At 45.9% G+C, this 21,505-nt stretch overlaps 1 protein-coding gene across 2 annotated transcripts in view; it reads right to left on the reverse strand.

Annotated features, from left to right (window-relative positions):
- Nucleotides 1-21,505, reverse strand: part of KIAA1549 (KIAA1549 ortholog) — an 80,933-nt gene that overhangs the window by 13,304 nt on the left and 46,124 nt on the right. Inside the window, exons 3-17 of one of the 2 annotated variants that reach the window (XM_044281322.1) lie at nt 20,989-21,077; nt 14,581-14,758; nt 14,223-14,353; nt 11,393-11,576; nt 8,997-9,056; nt 8,154-8,290; nt 7,866-8,043; nt 7,606-7,784; nt 7,223-7,425; nt 6,987-7,105; nt 6,717-6,910; nt 6,358-6,581; nt 5,797-5,941; nt 4,673-4,981; nt 4,010-4,062 (exon numbers count right to left, since the gene is read on the reverse strand). In XM_044281322.1, coding sequence (XP_044137257.1) covers nt 4,010-4,062; nt 4,673-4,981; nt 5,797-5,941; nt 6,358-6,581; nt 6,717-6,910; nt 6,987-7,105; nt 7,223-7,425; nt 7,606-7,784; nt 7,866-8,043; nt 8,154-8,290; nt 8,997-9,056; nt 11,393-11,576; nt 14,223-14,353; nt 14,581-14,758; nt 20,989-21,077 — 2,383 coding nt within the window. Of the gene's footprint in view, nt 1-4,009; nt 4,063-4,672; nt 4,982-5,796; nt 5,942-6,357; nt 6,582-6,704; nt 6,911-6,986; nt 7,106-7,222; nt 7,426-7,605; nt 7,785-7,865; nt 8,044-8,153; nt 8,291-8,996; nt 9,057-11,392; nt 11,577-14,222; nt 14,354-14,580; nt 14,759-20,988; nt 21,078-21,505 lie in introns of both variants that reach the window. The other variant, XM_044281321.1, reaches the window with a different exon arrangement.

Below are 21,505 nucleotides of genomic sequence, written 5' to 3' on the forward strand. Positions count from 1 at the left end.
CCAATGTATTGTATTCAAATTCAGCGGGATATAAATTTGAGGCCTAGTATTTAGGCGCTGGGTGACCGGTATGGATTTAGTGACAGAATTAGACTTGGAAATGCACAGAAGCGTGTGTGTGAAGTTATTCTGAATGACCCAATGTGCACCTTGAATATTATATACCCTTTTTGGGATAGATTTCAAATAGCTCTGATATAGCAGGAACCACTAAATTATGAAATTGCTAAATTGGGAATTGTACTTCAACCCAGAACAAAAAATGTGCTTTGACGGGCACTAAATAACTTTCCCAGCTACAACAGTACAGCGGTAACGAGAGATTTAGAGGGATTTAAATTTGAGGCCTAGTATTTAGGCGCTGGGTGACAGGTATGGGTTTAGTGACAGAATTAGACTTGGAAATACACAGTAGCGGGTGTGTGTGAAGTTATTCTGAATGACCCAATGTGCACCTTCAATATTATATACCCTTTTTGGGATAGATTTCAAATAGCTCTGATATAGCAGGAACCACTAAATTATGAAATTGCTAAATTGGGAATTGTACTTCAACCCAGAACAAAAAATGTGCTTTGACGGACACTAAATATCTTGCCCAGCAACAACAGTACAGCGGTGGGTAACGAGAGATTTAGAGGGATTTAAATTTGAGGCCTAGTATTTAGGCGCTGGGTCACCGGTATGGATTTAGTGACAGAATTAGACTTGGAAATGCACAGTAGCGTGTGTGTGAAGTTATTCTGAATGACCCTATGTGCACCTTCAATATTATATACCCTTTTAGGGATAGATTTCAAATAGCTCTGATATAGCAGAAACCACTAAATTATGAAATTGCTAAATTGGGAATTGTACTTCAACCCAGAACAAAAAATGTGCTTTGACGGACACTAAATATCTTGCCCAGCAACAACAGTACAGCGGTGGGTAACGAGAGATTTAGAGGGATTTAAATTTGAGGCCTAGTATTTAGGCGCTGGGTCACCGGTATGGATTTAGTGACAGAATTAGACTTGGAAATGCACAGAAGCGTGTGTGTGAAGTTATTCTGAATGACCCTATGTGCACCTTCAATATTATATACCCTTTTAGGGATAGATTTCAAATAGCTCTGATATAGCAGAAACCACTAAATTATGAAATTGCTAAATTGGGAATTGTACTTCAACCCAGAACAAAAAATGTGCTTTGACGGACACTAAATATCTTGCCCAGCAACAACAGTACAGTGGTGGGTAACGAGAGATTTAGAGGGATTTAAATTTGAGGCCTAGTATTTAGGCGCTGGGTCACCGGTATGGATTTAGTGACAGAATTAGACTTGGAAATGCACAGAAGCGTGTGTGTGAAGTTATTCTGAATGACCCTATGTGCACCTTCAATATTATATACCCTTTTAGGGATAGATTTCAAATAGCTCTGATATAGCAGAAACCACTAAATTATGAAATTGCTAAATTGGGAATTGTACTTCAACCCAGAACAAAAAATGTGCTTTGACGGACACTAAATATCTTGCCCAGCAACAACAGTACAGCGGTGGGTAACGAGAGATTTAGAGGGATTTAAATTTGAGGCCTAGTATTTAGGCGCTGGGTGACAGGTATGGATTTAGTGACAGAATTAGACTTGGAAATACACAGTAGCGGGTGTGTGTGAAGTTATTCTGAATGACCCAATGTGCACCTTCAATATTATATACCCTTTTTGGGATAGATTTCAAATAGCTCTGATATAGCAGGAACCACTAAATTATGAAATTGCTAAATTGGGAATTGTATTTCAACCCAGAACAAGAAATGTGCTTGAACGGACACTAAATAACTCGCCCAGCTACAGCACTAGGGACAGATTTAGCTGGATATAAATTTGAGGCCTAGTATTTAGGCGCTGGGTGACCGGTATGGATTTAGTGACAGAATTAGACTGGGATATGGCCAAAAAATGAACAGACTATTGCTGGTTAAATGCACTTGGTGTGACAGCTTCACCCTGATGTAGGCTTTAGCCAAAAAACAACCACACCATTGAGGGTTAAATGCACTTGGTGACAGGCGCAGCTTGCCCCTGATTTTGTATATGGCCAAAAAATGAACAGACTATTGCTGGTTAAATGCACTTGGTGTGACAGCTTCACCCTGATGTAGGCTTTAGCCAAAAAACAACCACACCATTGAGGGTTAAATGCACTTGGTCGCAGCTTGTGCTGGCGCACCACAAGACACAAAATGGCCGCCGATCACCCCAGAAAAATGAGACTGACAAACGGTCTGTGCAGCCTAAAAACAGTGAGCAATTGAGGATCAGCAGCTCAATGATCCACAGCTGCAGATCGATCAGTTAATCAAGTCCTTTGGAGGAGTTAATCTGCCTAATCTCGCCCTACTGTCGCAGCCGCAACCTCTCCCTACGCTAATCAGAGCAGAGTGACGGGCGGCGCTATGTGACTCCAGCTTAAATAGAGGCTGGGTCACATGGTGCTCTGGCCAATCACAGCCATGCCAATAGTAGGCATGGCTGTGATGGCCTCTTGGGGCAAGTAGTATGACGCTTGTTGATTGGCTGCTTTGCAGCCTTTCAAAAAGCGCCAAGAAAGCGTCACAAAAGCGCGAAGAAAGCGACGAACACCGAACCCGAACCCGGACTTTTACGAAAATGTCCGGGTTCGGGTCCGTGTCACGGACACCCCAAAATTCGGTACGAACCCGAACTATACAGTTCGAGTTCGCTCATCCCTAGTCCTGAGGACTAATTTTGTGATGCACTGTGGAATTTGGTTCTGCTGGAACTGTATTTTTTGCTGCACTATTGTACTGCTGAGCCTGCCTACTTGTGTTGCACAACCTTCTGGCAATTTGGATCAGCCACAACATGGCTCAACTTTTATCTTTTTTTTTCGAGGGCCACGTTAAATTCCCAGTCTGCCCCTGCCCTATACTGTACGTTTGCAATGGTGTCGATTTAAAGGGCTTCTGTCACCCCCCCCCCCCCCATTGTGAAATTTCCATTAGCCGACATTAGCTATTTGCTAATGTCAGCTGAGTGCAATCATACATGTCCTACCTTTGTCTGTGGCTTATTTCTTGTAAAAATCATACTTTTATCATGTGCAAATTTCTTCACTACCAGCAAGTTGGGCGTGTACTTGCTGGTAGCCGCCGCATCTGCTGCTTCTAGACACGCCCTATCTCCTCTTGATAGACAGGGCCAGCAAGCGCTCTCCTCCTCCTGTTGGCCCCGTCTGCTGCTAAATTCCCGCGCCTGCGCCCTAACGTTCCTTGATCAGCGCAGGTGTTCTGAGTGAAGGACGCGCACTTGCCAGCTCCTTCCTCAGTGCGCCCGCGCCAATTACGTCACACTACACTGGGAACAGAAGACTGCTGGCATCAGCTATAATCGGCAGTCCTCTGTCCCTGGTGTAGTGTGACGTAATCGGCGCAGGCGCACTGAGGAAGGAGCTGGCAAGTGCATGTCCTTCACTCAGTACGCCCGCGCCGATCGAGGAACGTTACGGCGCAGGTGTGGGAATTCAGCAGCAGACGGGACCAGCGGGAGGAGGAGAGCGCTTGCTGGCCCTGTCTATCAAGAGGAGATGGGGCGTGTCTAGAAGCAGCAGATGCAGCGGCTATCAGCAAGTACACGCCCAACTTGCTGGTAGTGAAGAAATTTGCACATGATAAAAGTATGATTTTTACAAGAAATAAGCCACATACAAAGGTAGGACATGAATGATTGCACTCAGCTGACATTAGCAAATAGCTAATGTCGGCTAATGAAAATTGCACAATGGGGGGGGTGACAGAAGCCCTTTAAAGCCCAGGGCCACGTTCAGAACTTGTTCAATGCAGTCCTTAACAGGTTAAAACATAAAGTAAATTAGAAAGTTGCTGAACTTTACATTACACTGATCAAGCTTTAGCTACATAAGTATGACAAAGCCCTTTGATGCAAGAAAAGCAACCTGTGCTGCCCCCTGCTGGTATTTATATTTAACTACAGCTGTTACCTTGTCAGAAGACTGGGTGCAGAGGTCTGCGAGGATCCATAATCCATAAATCTCTGAAAAGGAAGGATTAGACAGGTCATGAAAGCAGAATAACATTACAAATCCTTTGCTTACCTTATCTTCAACTGATTCAAAGATACTTTCAAGTTTTATACTCCGGGGACAGCGCTGCAGTCACCATTGTGCCTTTTATAATGCAGTCACATAATGAGTAAGAGTCACAGTTCTGTTGATACATCATTACTTATACTCCAGTCACATCAAGAGCTGCATTCACAATTCTGCTGTTACACCATGCTTTATACTCCAGTCACATCCAGAGCCACAGTCACAATTTTGCTGTCTGCCTTTTAGCACAGGTAAGGCACTCTGCGGACTTTAGATTTACAGCACAGCACACCAGAACAGAGCATTTTCTGTATAAATGCCAAACCAGCTTAGAGTACAAAATATAACCAGAATCTTGCTATATGCAACCCCGTCGGAGCATCATTTTAGGAAAAGCAGCCGCTCTTATTACCTAAGCCAACCTATCATTCAGGGGCCAATAAAATAAGAGTATGGACTGCCTTGGTGATGTCACACAATGTCACAGAGGGTCCCCCACTTTCCTACCTCGCGCCTCAGTTTTGTCATAAAAGATTTTTGTCATTAGTAACTCACATTATAGTGGGAGGACTGATGAGAAGGATATTGGCCTCGCCATGGTGCGGATTCCTGACCGGCCCGAGTCGAGTTGTTGTTCCCTGTGTGTTTTACCGAAGAATCTCCAGACTGCAATGCCACGGGCCCTTGACTGCTTGGGGCCACAAGTGCAAAGGCATCATCCAGCAGAGATTGCATTGTCTGACGCACCTCTTCAATGGATGGCTGTGGGGTCACATACTGAGCTGGGATGCGCGGGAGAGAGCCGGAATACTTGCCAACATCTGACCCCGGGGTTGGGTTATCGGAGGGAAGATCGGGATCAGACTGCAGGAAGAAAACAGAGAGGAAAATACTACAATGCCATGTACAATGATAAAGGAAGTGTAATCTGTTATCAGACAGGCACACTGTAACAGCATAAAGTACATGCTGAGCCTGCGATACAATATATGACTACGGGCCGAGCATCAGCCAGATAATCGGTAACAAGTCTTTGTAGGAATGCTTGTGTAAAGGTTCAGCGCTCGTTGATCGGGTAATAGGATCGTTCATGCGGTCAGCTAAGGGTCCATTTACACGTCCGCAAAATGGGTCCGCATCCGTTCCCATTCATTTTCAATGGAGCCGAAATGTGCTGTCCGCATCTGCATTTGCGGATCCGCACTTCTGTTTTGCAAAAAAATAGAACATGTCCTATTCTTGTCCGCAATTGCGGACAAGAAAAGGGATTTTCTATGAGAGTGCCGGCGATGTGCGGTCCGCAAAATGCAGAACGCACATTGCTGGTGTCTGCAAAACACATACGGACGTGTGAATGGACCCTTAGTCATTGTTTGCCGGCAGCAGATCATGCCACCTAACAATTATTCTCCATGGGGATGCCGGCAAACAATTATTCTCTATGGGGATGAGTGATGCCATTGGCGATCACTCCTCCCCGTACTGTGGAGGTCTTCAGTGACAAGCACACGATTGTTGGGAAGGAACGCTTCCTTCCGGACGATCTGTATCTAGCAGTGTACAGGAGCTTTTCGTGTAATCTTTTGTAATCTCTTAGAAACCAATGAGACAGAATGAAAAACATAATTTTAGGTGATAACAGAGAAAAATTATATGCAAAAACTAGTTTAGTTACGCACCACGTAGGCGGAATTACTGAAACCCGGTGGCCTCTTGTAGGTTCCATCGCTGTCTGTGGCGATTAAGCGATCTTGGTCCGCATCCGGGGGACTTGAGGACCCCTGCTGCTTGCGCCGTTGTTTTGGAGATCGTCTCACTCGTAAACTGCAAATTATTGCTTTTCATTAATTAAAGAGGTCTACAAAAAGTTATTTTTATTACTACTCTTTGGATGTGGATTACTAGATGCTGCTCTATCCCTGCCCCATGCTTTACACTGCAGCTCTGGTCTATAAAGACACAGTCTTAATCTGAACTAGCCTGGTTCAAGCAGCTGCTCTGTACTTCATGCTTTACACTGCCACTCTGCTTGCCTGCTGTGTACAAGCACAAGCTCAGCAGGAAGTCAGTATGTGGAGGGCAGAATTCAACTACACCAATCTGGAAAGAAGCCTGAAGAGGAGCTATAAAATCTCCAATTTTTGCACAGTTGAGTCAACTGACATTACACAGTGATAATATAACTGAACTGTATCTCAGTATATCTCCATGAGCAGATGGAGTGTTCTTCAGTGTCTTACCTCTTGCGCGGCTCTATAAACACAGTGGGGACGCCCAAAACAGGATCCAGGATTTTATCGAACTGCATCTGTGCTCGGCGGTACATGCGCTGGCGCTCCTTGGTGTCTGTCAAGCCCACGACATCCACCAGGGGGAACTCATAGTGCCCCTTCCTCTTGGCTCGCAGTCGGATTTTATTGCGGTGGTGCTCGATCTCCGATTTGTGCCGTAATGTTGTCTGTATCTGCGCAGCACAGAGAGCGTTAAACGTAACTAAGGCGCTTGCGCCATTTTTCTAACATACTTTCACCCAAGCAATATCACCACAGACACTCACAGGATATAGCTCCCCACTTCTCATACATACCTCTCTGTTTACCTTATTTGCCTCCACTTCCCGCTCGGTCGCAGACAGACCATGCATGGGTGGAGCTGCCATCGGCTGCATGGCGATGAGCTGAATCTTGCTGGGCAGCCGCCGGCTGGCTTCCGAAGAACGTGATATCCGGTCAACGTGTTCAAAGATGGACGCTGAAGAGTGTTGCTCGGTTCCACTGCTCAGTATGGGCATCTCTGCAAAGGACAAAATCAAAAGGATGAAACCGATAATATATAATGTCCTGTATCAGTCACAGGACTGATGACTTACCAGTTGGTCGGAGTTTGGTTTCTCGCGGTGGAGCTGAAGGTCTTGGAGACTCCTCTCCTGACTCTTTCCCACTGGACGGGTCACTGGCGGTAGATCCAGCATCAGATGGTGTGACTCTACTGCAAGCGGAAAAGAAAGAAAATTGTGATCATGGTGTCCAAGCATGCCAGGTTATTGGATTTTTATCACAGTTATTACAGACGGGAAATGGCGTGCCGCCATTCTCTGGCCCTTACCTGCTCCGATGGCGCCCGATCTTACTGGGTTTAGTTGAGCCCTTGGACTTTGGCGTCGGTATGTCGCCATTTTCAGAGGGGGTAGAGTCCTTAAGGGGCCCGTGCAGCACTGGAGGTTCATGGACCATGAGGACCTCATCTTTATTGTGCTGACCCAGGTGCTGCTTGGCAAAGTCAAAGCCTTTAACATTGGGAGCCTGGAGCTGTGAAAAAACAAGGGCGAGGGTCACAGGGTTGGCAAGAAACAAAATAATCCCCCCCCCCCATGTGTACTGACATTGCCCGATCACATGATTAGTGCATAGGGTGTGGTCAATAAATGCCCCCTACTCTGGGATAGTATGGTGCAACTGATGACTCCCAACCCCAGGACATGTTCCCACCTTCTGTCTCTGCTGCAGGTTACTTATGGTATCAGGCTGGAAGTCCAGCTTGTCTGTCCGGCACAACTTCCAGTACAGGATGATGATGATGACCGTCACCACAAGTACCGGCACGACCACCCCCACTATGATCCACAGGTTCTGCCCCTGACGATCAGACTCCGGGGGCTGGTTAAGAGCTGCAGAGGCCAAGAGAGAATTTAGTGACTGTCACATTAAACTGTTAGTGCTGCCACCTCCATCCATGCAACATCACTCACGTTGCGCCACCACGCCCTGCAGGCGATACCCAAGGATGATGGCTGCTCGCTGGATGTTCACTTCATTGATCATGTTCGAGGCCTTGTCGGCAGCCAGGCGCCCCCCTAACTGATCCTCTATAAAATAGACCAGCTGAACCGGGTTATCTTGGCCCTCAAGACGGGAGACATTGACCACCTGAGAGGAAATACATAGCATCACATAAATCACTGGGCTATTAAATGGCCAGTCTGAGAGGTTGTCACAGCCCCGCCCCCTATTACTGACATCACTGAATTTCTGCTCACCTGCACTGCATTGCTCCCAGCATAGCTGGCTCTCTTCCACCGACGTTTCTGTAACGTCGCCTCACTGATGAGCTGCGCAAGCTTTCGCTCCATCTCCATCTGAAACGTGTCGTGCAGCTCCTGGACCCCCAGCAGAACTGACAGACAAGAGGAACACGGCAGCAGAGGGATCAGGACATGAGGATTGTATGTATAGAGAGAAAGCAGAATGTTTAGCACGGGTATACATTGAGACAAATATACTGTAAGCAAGGGCAGCACAGAGTATTTCAGAAGAGGAGAATGCTTATCTTACAGACTGAGGCCTTATGCACACGGCCGCAAACGGCGGGTCGGCAATCCAAGGCTGCTGGCCATGTGCACCCCGCATCATGGATGCGGACCTATTCACTTGAATAGGTCCGCAATTCCGGAAATGTGAAACGGAGTCACGGAACACCGGAAGCACTACGCAGTGCTTCCGTGGTGTTTCTTTCCGTTGTTCCACACCGCAAATAAATATGGCACGTCATTTTGCGGACAGACCACGGACCCATTCAAGTTAAATAGGTCCGGCCCGCTGCACGGATGTTGCCCGTGCATTAAGGACCGCAATTGCGGTCCCCAATGCACGGAACGGCCCCACAATGGCCTGAGGCCTGAGAGTTACATAGTGGAAAAAGCAGTATAGAGTATTTCAGGAGAGGAGAGTGCTGCTATTTTAGGTCATCACAGACAGTTACATAGAGTAAGCAGGGCCCTCAGCAGCACAGAGTATTTTTCAGGACAAGAGCATGCTAATCTTCACGGGAGTACTTATGTGGACATACGATAAAATTCAGGCTTAAACACGTGGTCACTCACTTGTCCGTAGCCAGGTATCCTTCAGAAGTGGAGAGATATCGAGCTGAGGATATGTGGATGCTGGATGGAAAAGATATATAGCAAATAAAACTTTAGTTCAGGTCGGACATCTGACTACACAATCATTACTGAGCTGAGCACCGCGAAAAGGGTTGTCGGAGCACACAACCCTTCTAGAATCACTGACTAGTCATACACTTGAGCCTATAGGTCTCTATAATTAAAGGGGGTCTGCAGCCTTTTTTACGGATGATCTATCCTCCGGATTATCAGCGAGAAGGCCGTGGGGCTACTGCCTGCGCTGCTGCCTTCTGTTCTCAAACAGCTGATTGGCAGGGGGCCTGGGTGTCGGACCCCCGCCGATCAGATGTTGATGATCTATCCAGAGCATAGATCATCCGTAAAAAAAAGGCTGCAGAACCCCTTTAAAGATGTTTCCAATTGTATATACATGTATCTGTCTCTTTCACACGAGCGATACAGAATGTGTTTTGCACGCAAGTTTAATCAGTTTTGTTTGCAATTGCGTTCAGTGTTTTTTTTTTTCTGTTCAATAGGATCACGTGTGTGAAGAAAAACTGAAGAATAAAACACATCTTTTAGCAACCATCAGTGAAATATGCATTGCTTCCGGATGCTTTCTGTTTTTCACGTGGCCCCATTTATTTCTATAGGCCAGGGATGCTTGAAAAACACAATACAGAACATTTTTCCTGATATGATGAGAGATAAACAAAGCCACTGACATGAATGGGTCAGGATACGGTCCGGATTTCACTACTTCTTGTCGGTAAACGGAAACACTTAGGCCTCATGCACACGACCATATGTATTTTGCGGTCCGCAAAAAACGGATCCTCAAAAAATACGGATGACGTCCATGTGCATTCAGTATTTTGCAGGAACGGAACAGCTGGTCCCTAATAGAAGCATACTATCCTTGTGCATAATGCGGACAATAATAGGACATGTTCTATTTCTTTGTGGAACAGAAACGGAATGCACATAGAGTAACTTCAGTTTTTTTTTGGGGGGGGACCTATTGAAATGAATGTCTCCGTATACAGTCCGCAAAAAACACAGAACGGACACAGAAAGAATATACGTTCGTGTGCATGAGGCCTTAATGTTTACATCCAGAAGCCACAAACTCATCCTCATCTAAAACTTCTCACAGCAGAGGGTTTGTTACAGTTGTTTCTACTGAAACACACCAGCAGCACAAATCTGTCCTGTCCTGACGGTTTATTACAATGCTATCAGTCTGGAGCCCACACCAGAAGATCATCTAGACTGAATGCGACTGTAACAAATCCTAAACGAGAAGAAGTATTAAGTCTGCACAGTATTCAACCTCCATATTTAGACGTCAAGGATCTCATTCACTAATAGCAAGCGGAGATCTTGAAAATGACAATGAAACAAGTGTATTAGAAAGTTGCGAAGCTCAATGACATTGCACAAAAGTTGCATTGACTGCATGATACGTTTTACCTGTCAGTTACGCCAACTGCGTCTGCAGTCACATGACAAACTGTCAGGAGCTGGATTTGGGGGTATTAGAGCCCCTCTTTCCCTCTTATCATTGTGTACCTAGGACTGTGGGAAGGTCCTGACTGATGTTGTTTTTGTTCAGTCGGTGTGTTATCCTGAGGGGCTTTGTCTGCGCTCACATCCACTGTGCACACAATGACATCAGTCGCTGCGGCGGATGTGAAACCCCTCAGAGGCTTAAATCAGCATGGCTAAAATAAAGGGTGACAATGACTTCATGGGTCACAGTCTGGTCTCGTACTCGGGGCCCCAACGGTTCTGTCAATGGTGATTCACGTCAGCTGCCAGCACATAACACCTACAGCGCCGCTTCATACTTATACCATGTCTTTTGCTTCAGTCACATCCAGAGCTGCATTCACAATTCTGCTGTTTTGTCCTGATGGGCTGCAGGACCTTACTTTTCCTTTCTATTCCGAGCTGCATCACTGTCTGTATAATGTGCTGTGGCATTACCACCAAGCACCTTTCAGTCATCAGCTAAATTGTGACGGCAGCTCTGGATGTGATTGAAAGGTAAGACATGATGTAACAGCAGAATTGTGAATGCCGCTCTGGATGTGGAATTGTGAACACGATGTTAGAACAGCAAACCTTCAGCTTCTAATAATTTTATTGCTATAAGAATGGAAAACTTTAAATATCTGAGTGGAAAGATTTTGGAGTGGATACTACACATGATGGCATCCACACGAGGAAGCATCACTTCCTTTCTAAGCCCCACCCACATATGTTAAAACCCCACCTCTTCCTGCATGAAATGTCCCCTCCCCTTACTTCCATGCTCTCTAGTTGGTGCACAATCAGTTCCTGCACCCGCTGTAGAAATGATCGATACTCACGTTCTGCAATTTGCTTTACTGGGAACCCCAAGAAGAAGCTGAACTCCACCAGACTCAGGTTCCGCAGCTGATCGCTGACATCCGAACCGTTCAAGAAGCCACTACGTTCTCTGACAGCATAAGAGACAGTGACCGGGGCCTTCCAGTATCCCAGTTGTGGAGCACTGGAACTAATGTTCACTATCTGCAAGAAAAGCAAAAATGTGAACCAATCTGAAGAAGCAAAATATACACATTGTAGGGTTTCAAGGACTTGTCCAATGTTTTACAAGTGATGGCCTAACACTCAGGATAGGCCATCAGTCCATCACTATCTGATGAGCGGGTCCAACACCCCACTGAAGTCAGCACAGGAACTACACACTCCCCTCCGATTAGAAGCTGCTGATCTCCAGGCTCCTCCTACTTGTTGAAGCTCCACCTCTCAGTCTAGAAGCTAGCCATGCACTGACTTACTAATAAGGTCATGCTTACATTCAACAGCCACTCTCAACAAACAGAGCTGCAGTGTAAAGCATATGATACAGGGCTGAAAAGAAACCTGAGCCTCTCATAAAACAAACTACCTAAAAGTTCAATAGACAATGGAGCTCATCAGTAGCAATACAGCCCAGCACAAAATCAGCCAACAGCAGCTTAAAGCCTATGGACATCTTTGAAATGGGAAAAATGATTTTTGCATATGTTAGTGGTTACCTTGATTAAACAAATAAAAGAATGCAATCTAAATTCAATCCTTGATATGTATTTGCTCCTAGTTGTAGACTTCTCACATGTAGGTCTTCCCCTCAGAAATACACGCTGGATTTGTGTGTCCAGAATGCTGCTGTCTTCCCTCTGCAAACAGCCTTGTATGTGCTTTCCTCCCTACCTACAGCCTAGGTGAGCTGCCCTACTTGGATTCCCCCCATCTGCCATGGATAACTTCTTCCACTTCCCTGCTGCTATCTCTTACCCTACAGAAGGCAGATGGAGATCAGAGACTGCCATCAGGAGCAGGGCACTGACAGATATACATCAGCAGCACCAGCAGCTAGGTGAAGGACTAAGGCTACTTTCACACTAGCGTTAAAGTTTTCCGGTATTGAGTTCTGTCACAGGGGCTCAATACCGAAAAAAAAAACGCTTCAGTTTTATCCTAATGCATTCTGAATGGAAAGCAATCCGTTCAGTATGTATCAGGATGTCTTCAGTTCAGTCCCTCTTATGGTATTTGGCCGGAGAAAATACTGCAGCATGCTTCGGCATTTTCTCCGGCCAAAATTTCTGAAAACTTGCTTGAATGCCGGATCCGGCATTAATTTCCAATGAAATGTAGTAATGCCGGATTCGGTACACTGGATCTGGTTTCCCGGACCTTTAAATCTGTGAAAAAAATAAATACCGGATCCGTTTTTCTGGATGACACCAGAGAGACGGATCCGGTATTTCAATGCATTTGTCAGACGGATCCGCATCCGGATCCAGAAACAAATGTTATCCGTTTGCATATGGATTTCCGGATCCGGGAGGCAGTTCCGGAATCTGCCTGCCGGAATCCTCTAACGCAAGTGTGAAAGTACCCTTACACACATTTTTGGCAGAAGCAAAATTCTACAGAAACGTTATAGCATTTTATAGATCACTGATTAATATAGCCCATTGTAACCAGTTAGATGTTCCTCCCATTGCAATATACATCAGCACCCCTTCCCAATCATCACACAGTACTACTATCCTACTAAGGCTTGGTTCTCAACTGTGCTTTTAACTCCGGCAGTCTGTTTCAGTGGAGGAACAGACTGCCGGAGTTTACTGTATCTGGCATAGCTGGACACCACCATGCACCGTTGGATATCCATTTACTGTAATGGGATCTGGCCACTTGCCGGCGTTTGGGCAGAAAAAAATTGCTGAGTTGTATTTTTACTCCGTCCAAAAGCCATCATTTACGCCGGATACAGTGAATTCCGGCAGTCTGTTCCTCTGCTGGAACACACTGCCGGAATTAAAAGCGCAGATGTGAACCCAGCCCTACTGGGCAGGGACCGTGGTCACTGGGTTGGAGGCGTGGTCACTGGGTTGGAGGCAGGGTCACTGGGTTGGAGGCGTGGTCACTGGGTTGGAGGCGTGGTCACTGGGTTGGAGGCGTGGTCACTGGGTTGGAGGCGTGGTCACTGGGTTGGAGGCATGGTCACTGGGTTGGAGGCATGGTCACTTGGTTGGAGGCATGGTCACTTGGTTGGAGGCAAGGTCACTGGGTTGGAGGCATGGTCACTGGGTTGGAGGCATGGTCACTGGGTTGGAGGCATGGTCACTGGTTTGGAGGCATGGTCACTGGGTTGGAGGCAAGGTCACTGGGTTGGAGGCAAGGTCACTGGGTTGGAGGCAAGGTCACTGGGTTGGAGGCAAGGTCACTGGGTTGGAGGCAAGGTCACTGGGTTGAAGGCAAGGTCACTGGGTTGGAGGCAAGGTCACTGCATTGGAGGCATGGTCACTGCGTTGGAGGCGTGGTCACTGGGTTGGAGGCGTGGTCACTGGGTTGGAGGGGTGGTCACTGGGTTGGAGGGGTGGTCACTGGGTTGGAGGTGTGGTCACTGGGTTGGAGGCGTGGTCACTGGGTTGGAGGCGTGGTCACTGGGTTGGAGGCGTGGTCACTGGGTTGGAGGTGTGGTCACTGGGTTGGAGGCGTGGTCACTGGGTTGGAGGCATGGTTACTGGGCTGGAGGCACGGTCAATGGCCTGGAGGCACGGTCAATGGCCTGGAGGCGTGGTCAATGGCCTTGAGGCACGATCTCTAGTATTTATAGATAAATGTAAATTTGTAGAGACAGTATAAAAATAACCTTACCTGGATGGTGAAATTCTCGCTTTCCTGGCGCAGTCTCCTAACTTCGTACAACGCCAGTGTTAACCCCTTCTGTATCTGTTCACTGAACGTGCAAAGTCTGATGTCCACCAACTGTGGCACAAACTGCAGCACTGCATGTGGAAAGATGGATATAAACGTCCAACAAGTAAAACACGTATAAACTAAAACTTGCCATAATATGAACTACTTGTCAACATCATGCAGCTAATAGATCTACTAGGAATGTCTGCTTCCGAAGACACTACCAAAGTATAGGTAACAGACCATGCTGGGAGTTGTAGTTTCGCCACACCTGGCCAGTTGCAGTTCAGCTCAGCATTGCTCACAAAGACCTCACCTGTTTGAACGTGGAACCTCAGATCCAATCCCATAAATGCAGTCTGCAGGGAAAGAATAGGAGGAAATCTTCCAATAACAAGACTGCTCCTGCTCAAGACATGACCAACTGCGATCGCTGTGTAAATGACAGGACCAGACGTCACCATGAACGAGTAACTGTCGGACACTGAATAGACCTGTGAGTGAGAGAATGGTACATCTCATTACTGAGGGGTGCACCTTGAAATTCACTGTAGTACCACCAGCCACCAGCAGGTGTCAGCACATGCAGCAATGACAACCGCATATTGGATTATCAGCAGATGTTTTATTATATTGGAGATAACAGCGATCTTGTGCTTTATCCCATCGCCACACAGCCTGTAACGTCACATGGACGCCTGTCAGCACAGTCACTCTCTGGAGTTTGCATGTTTTCACAGCGCTAATTGTGTATATTACCCGTCCCTCTGAGAAACTGTTGCTACCGGTGGACATCAGGGCGCCGAGTACAACAGTAACAGCAAAGGGCCCACGGGACCGGAAAGAAAACAGACTCAGGCGTCACGCAACAGTCCGTAACAAGCTGGGCGAATTATTGCACATTCCATTTCTGTCACTGCCCCATACAAGACCAGCACACCTCTCTCCTGACATACTTTGTGCTGCTGGAGATATTGCTCCTTCCTGATATACTCTGTGCTGCTGGGGATACTGCTCCTTCCTGACACACTCTGTGCTGCTGGGTTTACGGCTCTTTCTGCTATATAACTCTCAGTCTATGAACTACCACAGGATCAGCCCACTTCTCCTCTGACACACTCTGTGCTGCTGGGCATGCTGCTCATTCCACAATGTATCACTCCTTCTGTCAACTCTCACAAGGTCAGCCCACTCCACTCCTTAAATACTCTGTGCTGCTACGGGGACACTGCTCCTTCCATTTTATAACTGTCAGTCTGTGGCTTCCCAAAAGTTCTGCTACTCCTCTACTGAAATACTCTGAAATGTACATAGCAGAAAGTTCCCAGCAGCACACAGTATTTCAGTAAAGAGTAGCTGATCTTTTGGTAAGCTACAAACTAAAAGTTATACAGTGGAAGGAGCATAATCTTCTCAGCAGCAGAAAGTATTTCAGGAGAGGAGTGTGCAGATCTTGAGGAAGATCACATACTAAGATTCACATAGTGGAAGAGTCTCCAGCAGCAGTGACTTCACAAAATATTGGCAAACTCTTTTCCTGAAACACTCTGTGCTGCTGAAACCCTGCTCCTCAAAGTGTGTAACTCTGTCTGTGATGTGCTTCAAGATCGCAACACATTTTTCCTGCCATACTCTGTGCTGCTTGTATTCTGCTTCTTTCACTATGTAATTCTCCATCTATGACCTCCGAGATCAGCACACCCTCTCTTGTTCTCCTGTAATACTCTGCTGCTGGAAACTTGTACACTCCACTTTATAACTGTCAGTTTGTAGCTCCCTGAATGATTATCACCCCCTCTCCTGTAATACTCTGTGCTGCTGGAACTCTGCACCTTCCACTATATAACTTTTAGGGTCCATTCACACGTCCGTTTTTTCTTTCCTGATCTGTTCCGTTTTTTCAGGAACAGATCAGGACCAGATCTGGACCCATTCATTTTCAATGGGTCCTGGAAAAAATCGGACAGCACAATGTGTGCTGTCCGTTTCCGTTGTTCCGTTCCGCATGTCCGTTTAAATATAAAACATGTCCTATTCTTGTCCTGAAAAATCGGATCCTGGTACAATACAAAGTCAATGGATCCGCAAAAAACGGATGACATTCGGATGTCATTCCGTATGCCATCCGTTTTTTGCGGATTCCGTTCCTGGAAACACATAACAAATTTTTTTTTTTTTTTTTTTTTTTCAATTTTTTTTCAAAGAAATCCAAACAACTTTATTTGATTATTGAAATGTATACATGCTCCCGTTTTTTGCGGATCCGCAAAAAACGGATGACATACGGATGACATACGGAAACATTTTCAGGAACAACGGATCCGCAAAAAACGGACCGTTTTTCAGGATGAAAAAAAACAGGACGTGTGAATGGACCCTTAGTCTGTGGCTCCCCAAGTGATCAGCACACCCTCTCCTGTAATACTCTGTGCTGCTGGAACCCTGTACGTTCCACTACATAAATGTCAGTCTGTGGCTCCCCAAATGATCAGCACACCCTCTCCAGTAATACTCTGTGCTGCCAGAACCCTGTACCTTCCACTACATAACTGTCAGTCTGCGGCGCCCCAAATGATCAGCACACCCTCTCCTGTAATACTCTGTGCTGCCAGAACCCTGTACCTTCCACTACATAACTGTCAGTCTGCGGCTCCCCAAATGATCAGCACACCCTCTCCTGTAATACTCTGTGCTGCCGGAACCCTGTAGCTTCAACTACATAACTGTCAGTCTGCGGCGTCCCAAATGATCAGCAGACCCTCTCCTGTAATACTCTGTGCTGCCAGAACCATGTACCTTCCACTACATAACTGTCAGTCTGTGGCTCCCCAAATGATCAGCAAACCCTCTCCAGTAATACTCTGTGCTGCCAGAACCATGTACCTTCCACTACATAACTGTCAGTCTGCGGCGCCCCAAATGATCAGCACACCCTCTCCTGTAATACTCTGTGCTGCCAGAACCATGTACCTTCCACTACATAACTGTCAGTCTGCGGCGCCCCAAATGATCAGCACACCCTCTCCTGTAATACTCTGTGCTGCCAGAACCCTGTACCTTCCACTACATAACTGTCAGTCTGCGGCGCCCCAAATGATCAGCACACCCTCTCCTGTAATACTCTGTGCTGCCAGAACCATGTACCTTCCACTACATAACTGTCAGTCTGCGGCGCCCCAAATGATCAGCACACCCTCTCCTGTAATACTCTGTGCTGCTGGAACTCTGTACCTTCCACTACATAACTGTCAGTCTGCGGCTCCCCAAATGATCAGCACACCCTCTCCTGTAATACTCTGTGCTGCTGGAACTCTGTACCTTCCACTACATAACTGTCAGTCTGCGGCTCCCCAAATGATCAGCACACCCTCTCCTGTAATACTCTGTGCTGCTGGAACTCTGTACCTTCCACTACATAACTGTCAGTCTGCGGCTCCCCAAATGATCAGCACACTCCTCCCTTGAAATATTGTGTGATGTTGGGGGACCCTGCTTCTTCCTCTATGCAGCTTTCAGTCTGCAGCCCCCCTGTCCCCACCTAATCAGCACACTCCCCTCTGCTGTGAACAGTCCAGATCTGCTAAGCTGGCACTTTCCATGAATTTAAGGCTTCCTCCAATAGACGGCTGCGGTCTCCAAGCTGAGGATATGGCGGAGAATCTGCTGCTTATCTATAATGTATCTGACGGGTTCTATATTTGTCTCCTGATAAATAATATATCCGAGCTCTTCTAAGGTGATTCTTAGAGGGAAAGCAGCGGGAAATAAAGGAAAACCGCTGTGATCTGTAAGAACGGAGGGCATCAGACCTGAGGCGTACACGTGTTCTGAGGAGGATGAGCGAGGGAAACACTACAGCACCCAGTGTGAATGTTAACCGCGTCATCCTCTGCTGCTGCACCATCTAAGGACACTGCTACTTCACCCATCATTTCCTATAACGAAATGAGCTGTCAGAATGCTAGGAGTTGTAGTTCTACTGCAGCTGAAGAGTAGGCTCGTCCACAGAACCTATGCTGATACTATACAGACTCTTGGCTGTAGTAGGCACCAAATCCTCGGGACGCAGTCGGAGATGTCTGCCGCCTCCTAGCAAATTCAAGACAAACCAGTCCATTACATTTAGGGCTCATGCACACGACCCTTGTTGTTTTGCGGTCTGTTTTTCACGTATCCGTTGTTCTGTATCTGAAGTTTGTTTTTCTCAGATTTAAGTCCTCTTCCGTTCCGTTGTTGCACAAAACATATCCGTATGGTTTCCATATACGATCCGTTTTTTGCAGATCGGAAACGGAAACAGTAATTGATTAATTACCAAACACATGAGCAATATGGGCTAAGCATAGCATTCCTACATCTGCAAAATACGGATAAAATATGGATGACATACGGATGTGTTCCGTGTGCGTTCCGTATTTTATGCGGACCCATTGACTTGAATGGGGCCTCAGACCGTGAATTGCAGACAATGATAAGACATGCACTACTTTTTTGCGGAACGGAAATACGGAAACGGAATGAACACAGTACTTTCCGTTGTTTTTGTGGACCCATTGAAGTGAATGGTTCCGCATACGGTCCGCAAAAAAACCGGAACGGAAGTGGAAAGAAAATATGTTCATGTGCATGAGCCCTTACTGAGATCTCAAAGTTTTAACACCCAAACGCTCTTCAAGAGTTTGCAAGAACCTGATTCTACCGGCCATTCTATGTATGAGCTACACGTTCACATCTGCGTTGTGATGGGAAAAATAGCACTGCATGTTGTGCCGTCTTTTCCGGAAAACTATGGACACCTCAGCGAAACCCAGTAGACCCCACTGTAGTCATGGGGGCCATCTGCCACCTGTGGTATCTGTTGTGCAACTGATCCAGCTATGCAACCTGGTTACCATTACAAGCGGAAACCACAATGCAAAATTGTCAACAGCTCTGGGACTTTCTAATTGACTTTGCTTGCTGTCAGTGAATGAAAACCCTATGGCTTAAATCTGAAAACCCCTCCAAACCTAGCCTGGCTCAGGTGGATACAATTGTATTTAGAAATCCTCTTGCAACAGCACAAATCACTCTCCAGCTCAGTTTGTTACAATGTATCAGTGCAGTGCAGGTAGAAGGTATCAGTCTGGAGTCCAGGCTGTCTACACTCATACATTCTAGAAATCCCTCAGCTGATTTTTCATATATGTCTTGAGATGTCCCTTCATTTCTCAGCGGATATTCCCATACAGTTTGGTGGTGTGTCACATTACAGAGTGTTCACAGGTTATCACTGGAAGCCATTCCTTCTGACACTTAGTAATTAGATGACTGTAAATAGAGGCGTGAAGGGGAATAAATCAGCTGCTGTGCTGCATGCAACACTGGAGCGATGACGTTGGAATGTATGATATATATAGACCATCAATCCACATGAATGACAGTGTTATTATAATGGGCATATCACTGCGGACACTGGTCCTGAGTTACATTCTATATTATACTCCAGAGCTGTACTCACTATTCTGCTGGTGGAGTCACTGTGCACATACATTACATTACTTACCCTGTACTGATCCTGAGTTACATTCTCTATATTATACTCCACAGATACAATTAGTCACTGTGTACATACATTACTTACTATGTACAGTTCCTGAGTTACATTCTGCATTATACTACAGAGCTGCACTCACTAGTCTGCTGGTGGAGTCACTGTGTACACACATTACTTATCCTGTTCTGATCCTGAGTTACATCCTGCATTATACTCCAGAGCTGCACTCACTATTCTGCTGGTGGAGTCACTGTGTACATACATTACTTACTTTGTACTGTTCCTGAGTTACATTCTATATTATACTCCAGAGCTGCACTCACTATTCTGCTGGTGGAGTCACTGTGTACATACATTACTTACTCTGTAGTGTTCCTGCGTTACAGCCTGTATTATACTCCAGAGCTGTACTCACTATTCTGCTGGTGGAGTCACTTTGTACATACATTACTTATCCTGTACTGATCCTGAGTTACAGCCTGTATTATACTCCAGAGCTGTAATCACTATTCTGCTGGTGGAGTCACTGTGTACATACATTACTTATCCTGTACTGATCCAGAGTTACATTCTATATTATACTCCAGAGCTGCACTCACTATTCTGCTGGTGGAGTCACTTTGTACATACATTACTTATCCTGTACTGATCCTGAGTTGCATTCTATATTATACTCCAGAGCTGCACTCACTATTCTGCTGGTGGAGTCACTGTGTACATACATTACTTATCTTGTACTGTTCCTGAGTTACATTCTATAGAATACTCCAGAGCTGTACTCACTATTTTGCTGGTGGAGTCACTGTGTACATACATTACTTGTCCAGTACGGATCCTGAGTTACATCCTATATTATACTCCTGAGCTGTAGTCACTATTCTGCTGGTGGAGTCACTGTGTATAAACATTACTTATCCTGTACTGATCCTGAGTTACTTCCTGTAAGACAATGTGGAGCTGCACTCACTATTCAGCTGCATCAAAGCTGTAACGTCCCAACATAAAAAAAATTCTCTAAGCTTGCCCTGGTTATTTGTAATTCAGCTTTACACCAGGCATGTAACAAACTATATGCCCCCCTAACTATAGGAGAACAACTAAAACTCTTTGTTGTCCACATCTCTGCTGCCTCTATTCTGCTCTCTAGCCATGGGGTTGAACAGCTCCATCATATTTAATTACACTCACCTCCAGTTCCACAGATCGGCTAAAATGTATCATCAGCGTTTCCTTGATTAAGTTGGTGATATTCTCGATATTTGACCCTCGTGCCAGAACTAAAACAGAAATACAAATGGTTAATACTGCAGTACTGTATGTTGGACAAATGGAGACCACTAAGTTAGAGAACAACCCAATTACATGTTCTTCTGTCAATTTCTGAAGAACCTGAGTTTTTGGGTCTTTAAAGGAAGACTCACATAGACCCTAGTTTTGTGTAGCACTATTTCATGACTAAGATACCGTACTTTCATATTGCACCAGGAAACTGCCCCCTAATTTAAAACAGCTCAGCTAAGCTTTAAAGAGGACCTGTCACCAAAAAATGCACTATGTTGTAGAGCAGAAGACGACAAGCGGATTGATATATATTTTTGTGGGAAAATATTCAGTAAAACCTGTAATTTATACATTTATGTCTTTGTTTTTTCAACTCCTGTGAAGAACTCGGTACAGGAGGGAGGTTTTATCAGAGATTGAAAGC

This window comes from Bufo gargarizans, chromosome 2 (assembly GCF_014858855.1).
Source record: "Bufo gargarizans isolate SCDJY-AF-19 chromosome 2, ASM1485885v1, whole genome shotgun sequence".
Classification (NCBI taxonomy): Eukaryota; Metazoa; Chordata; class Amphibia; order Anura; family Bufonidae; genus Bufo; species Bufo gargarizans.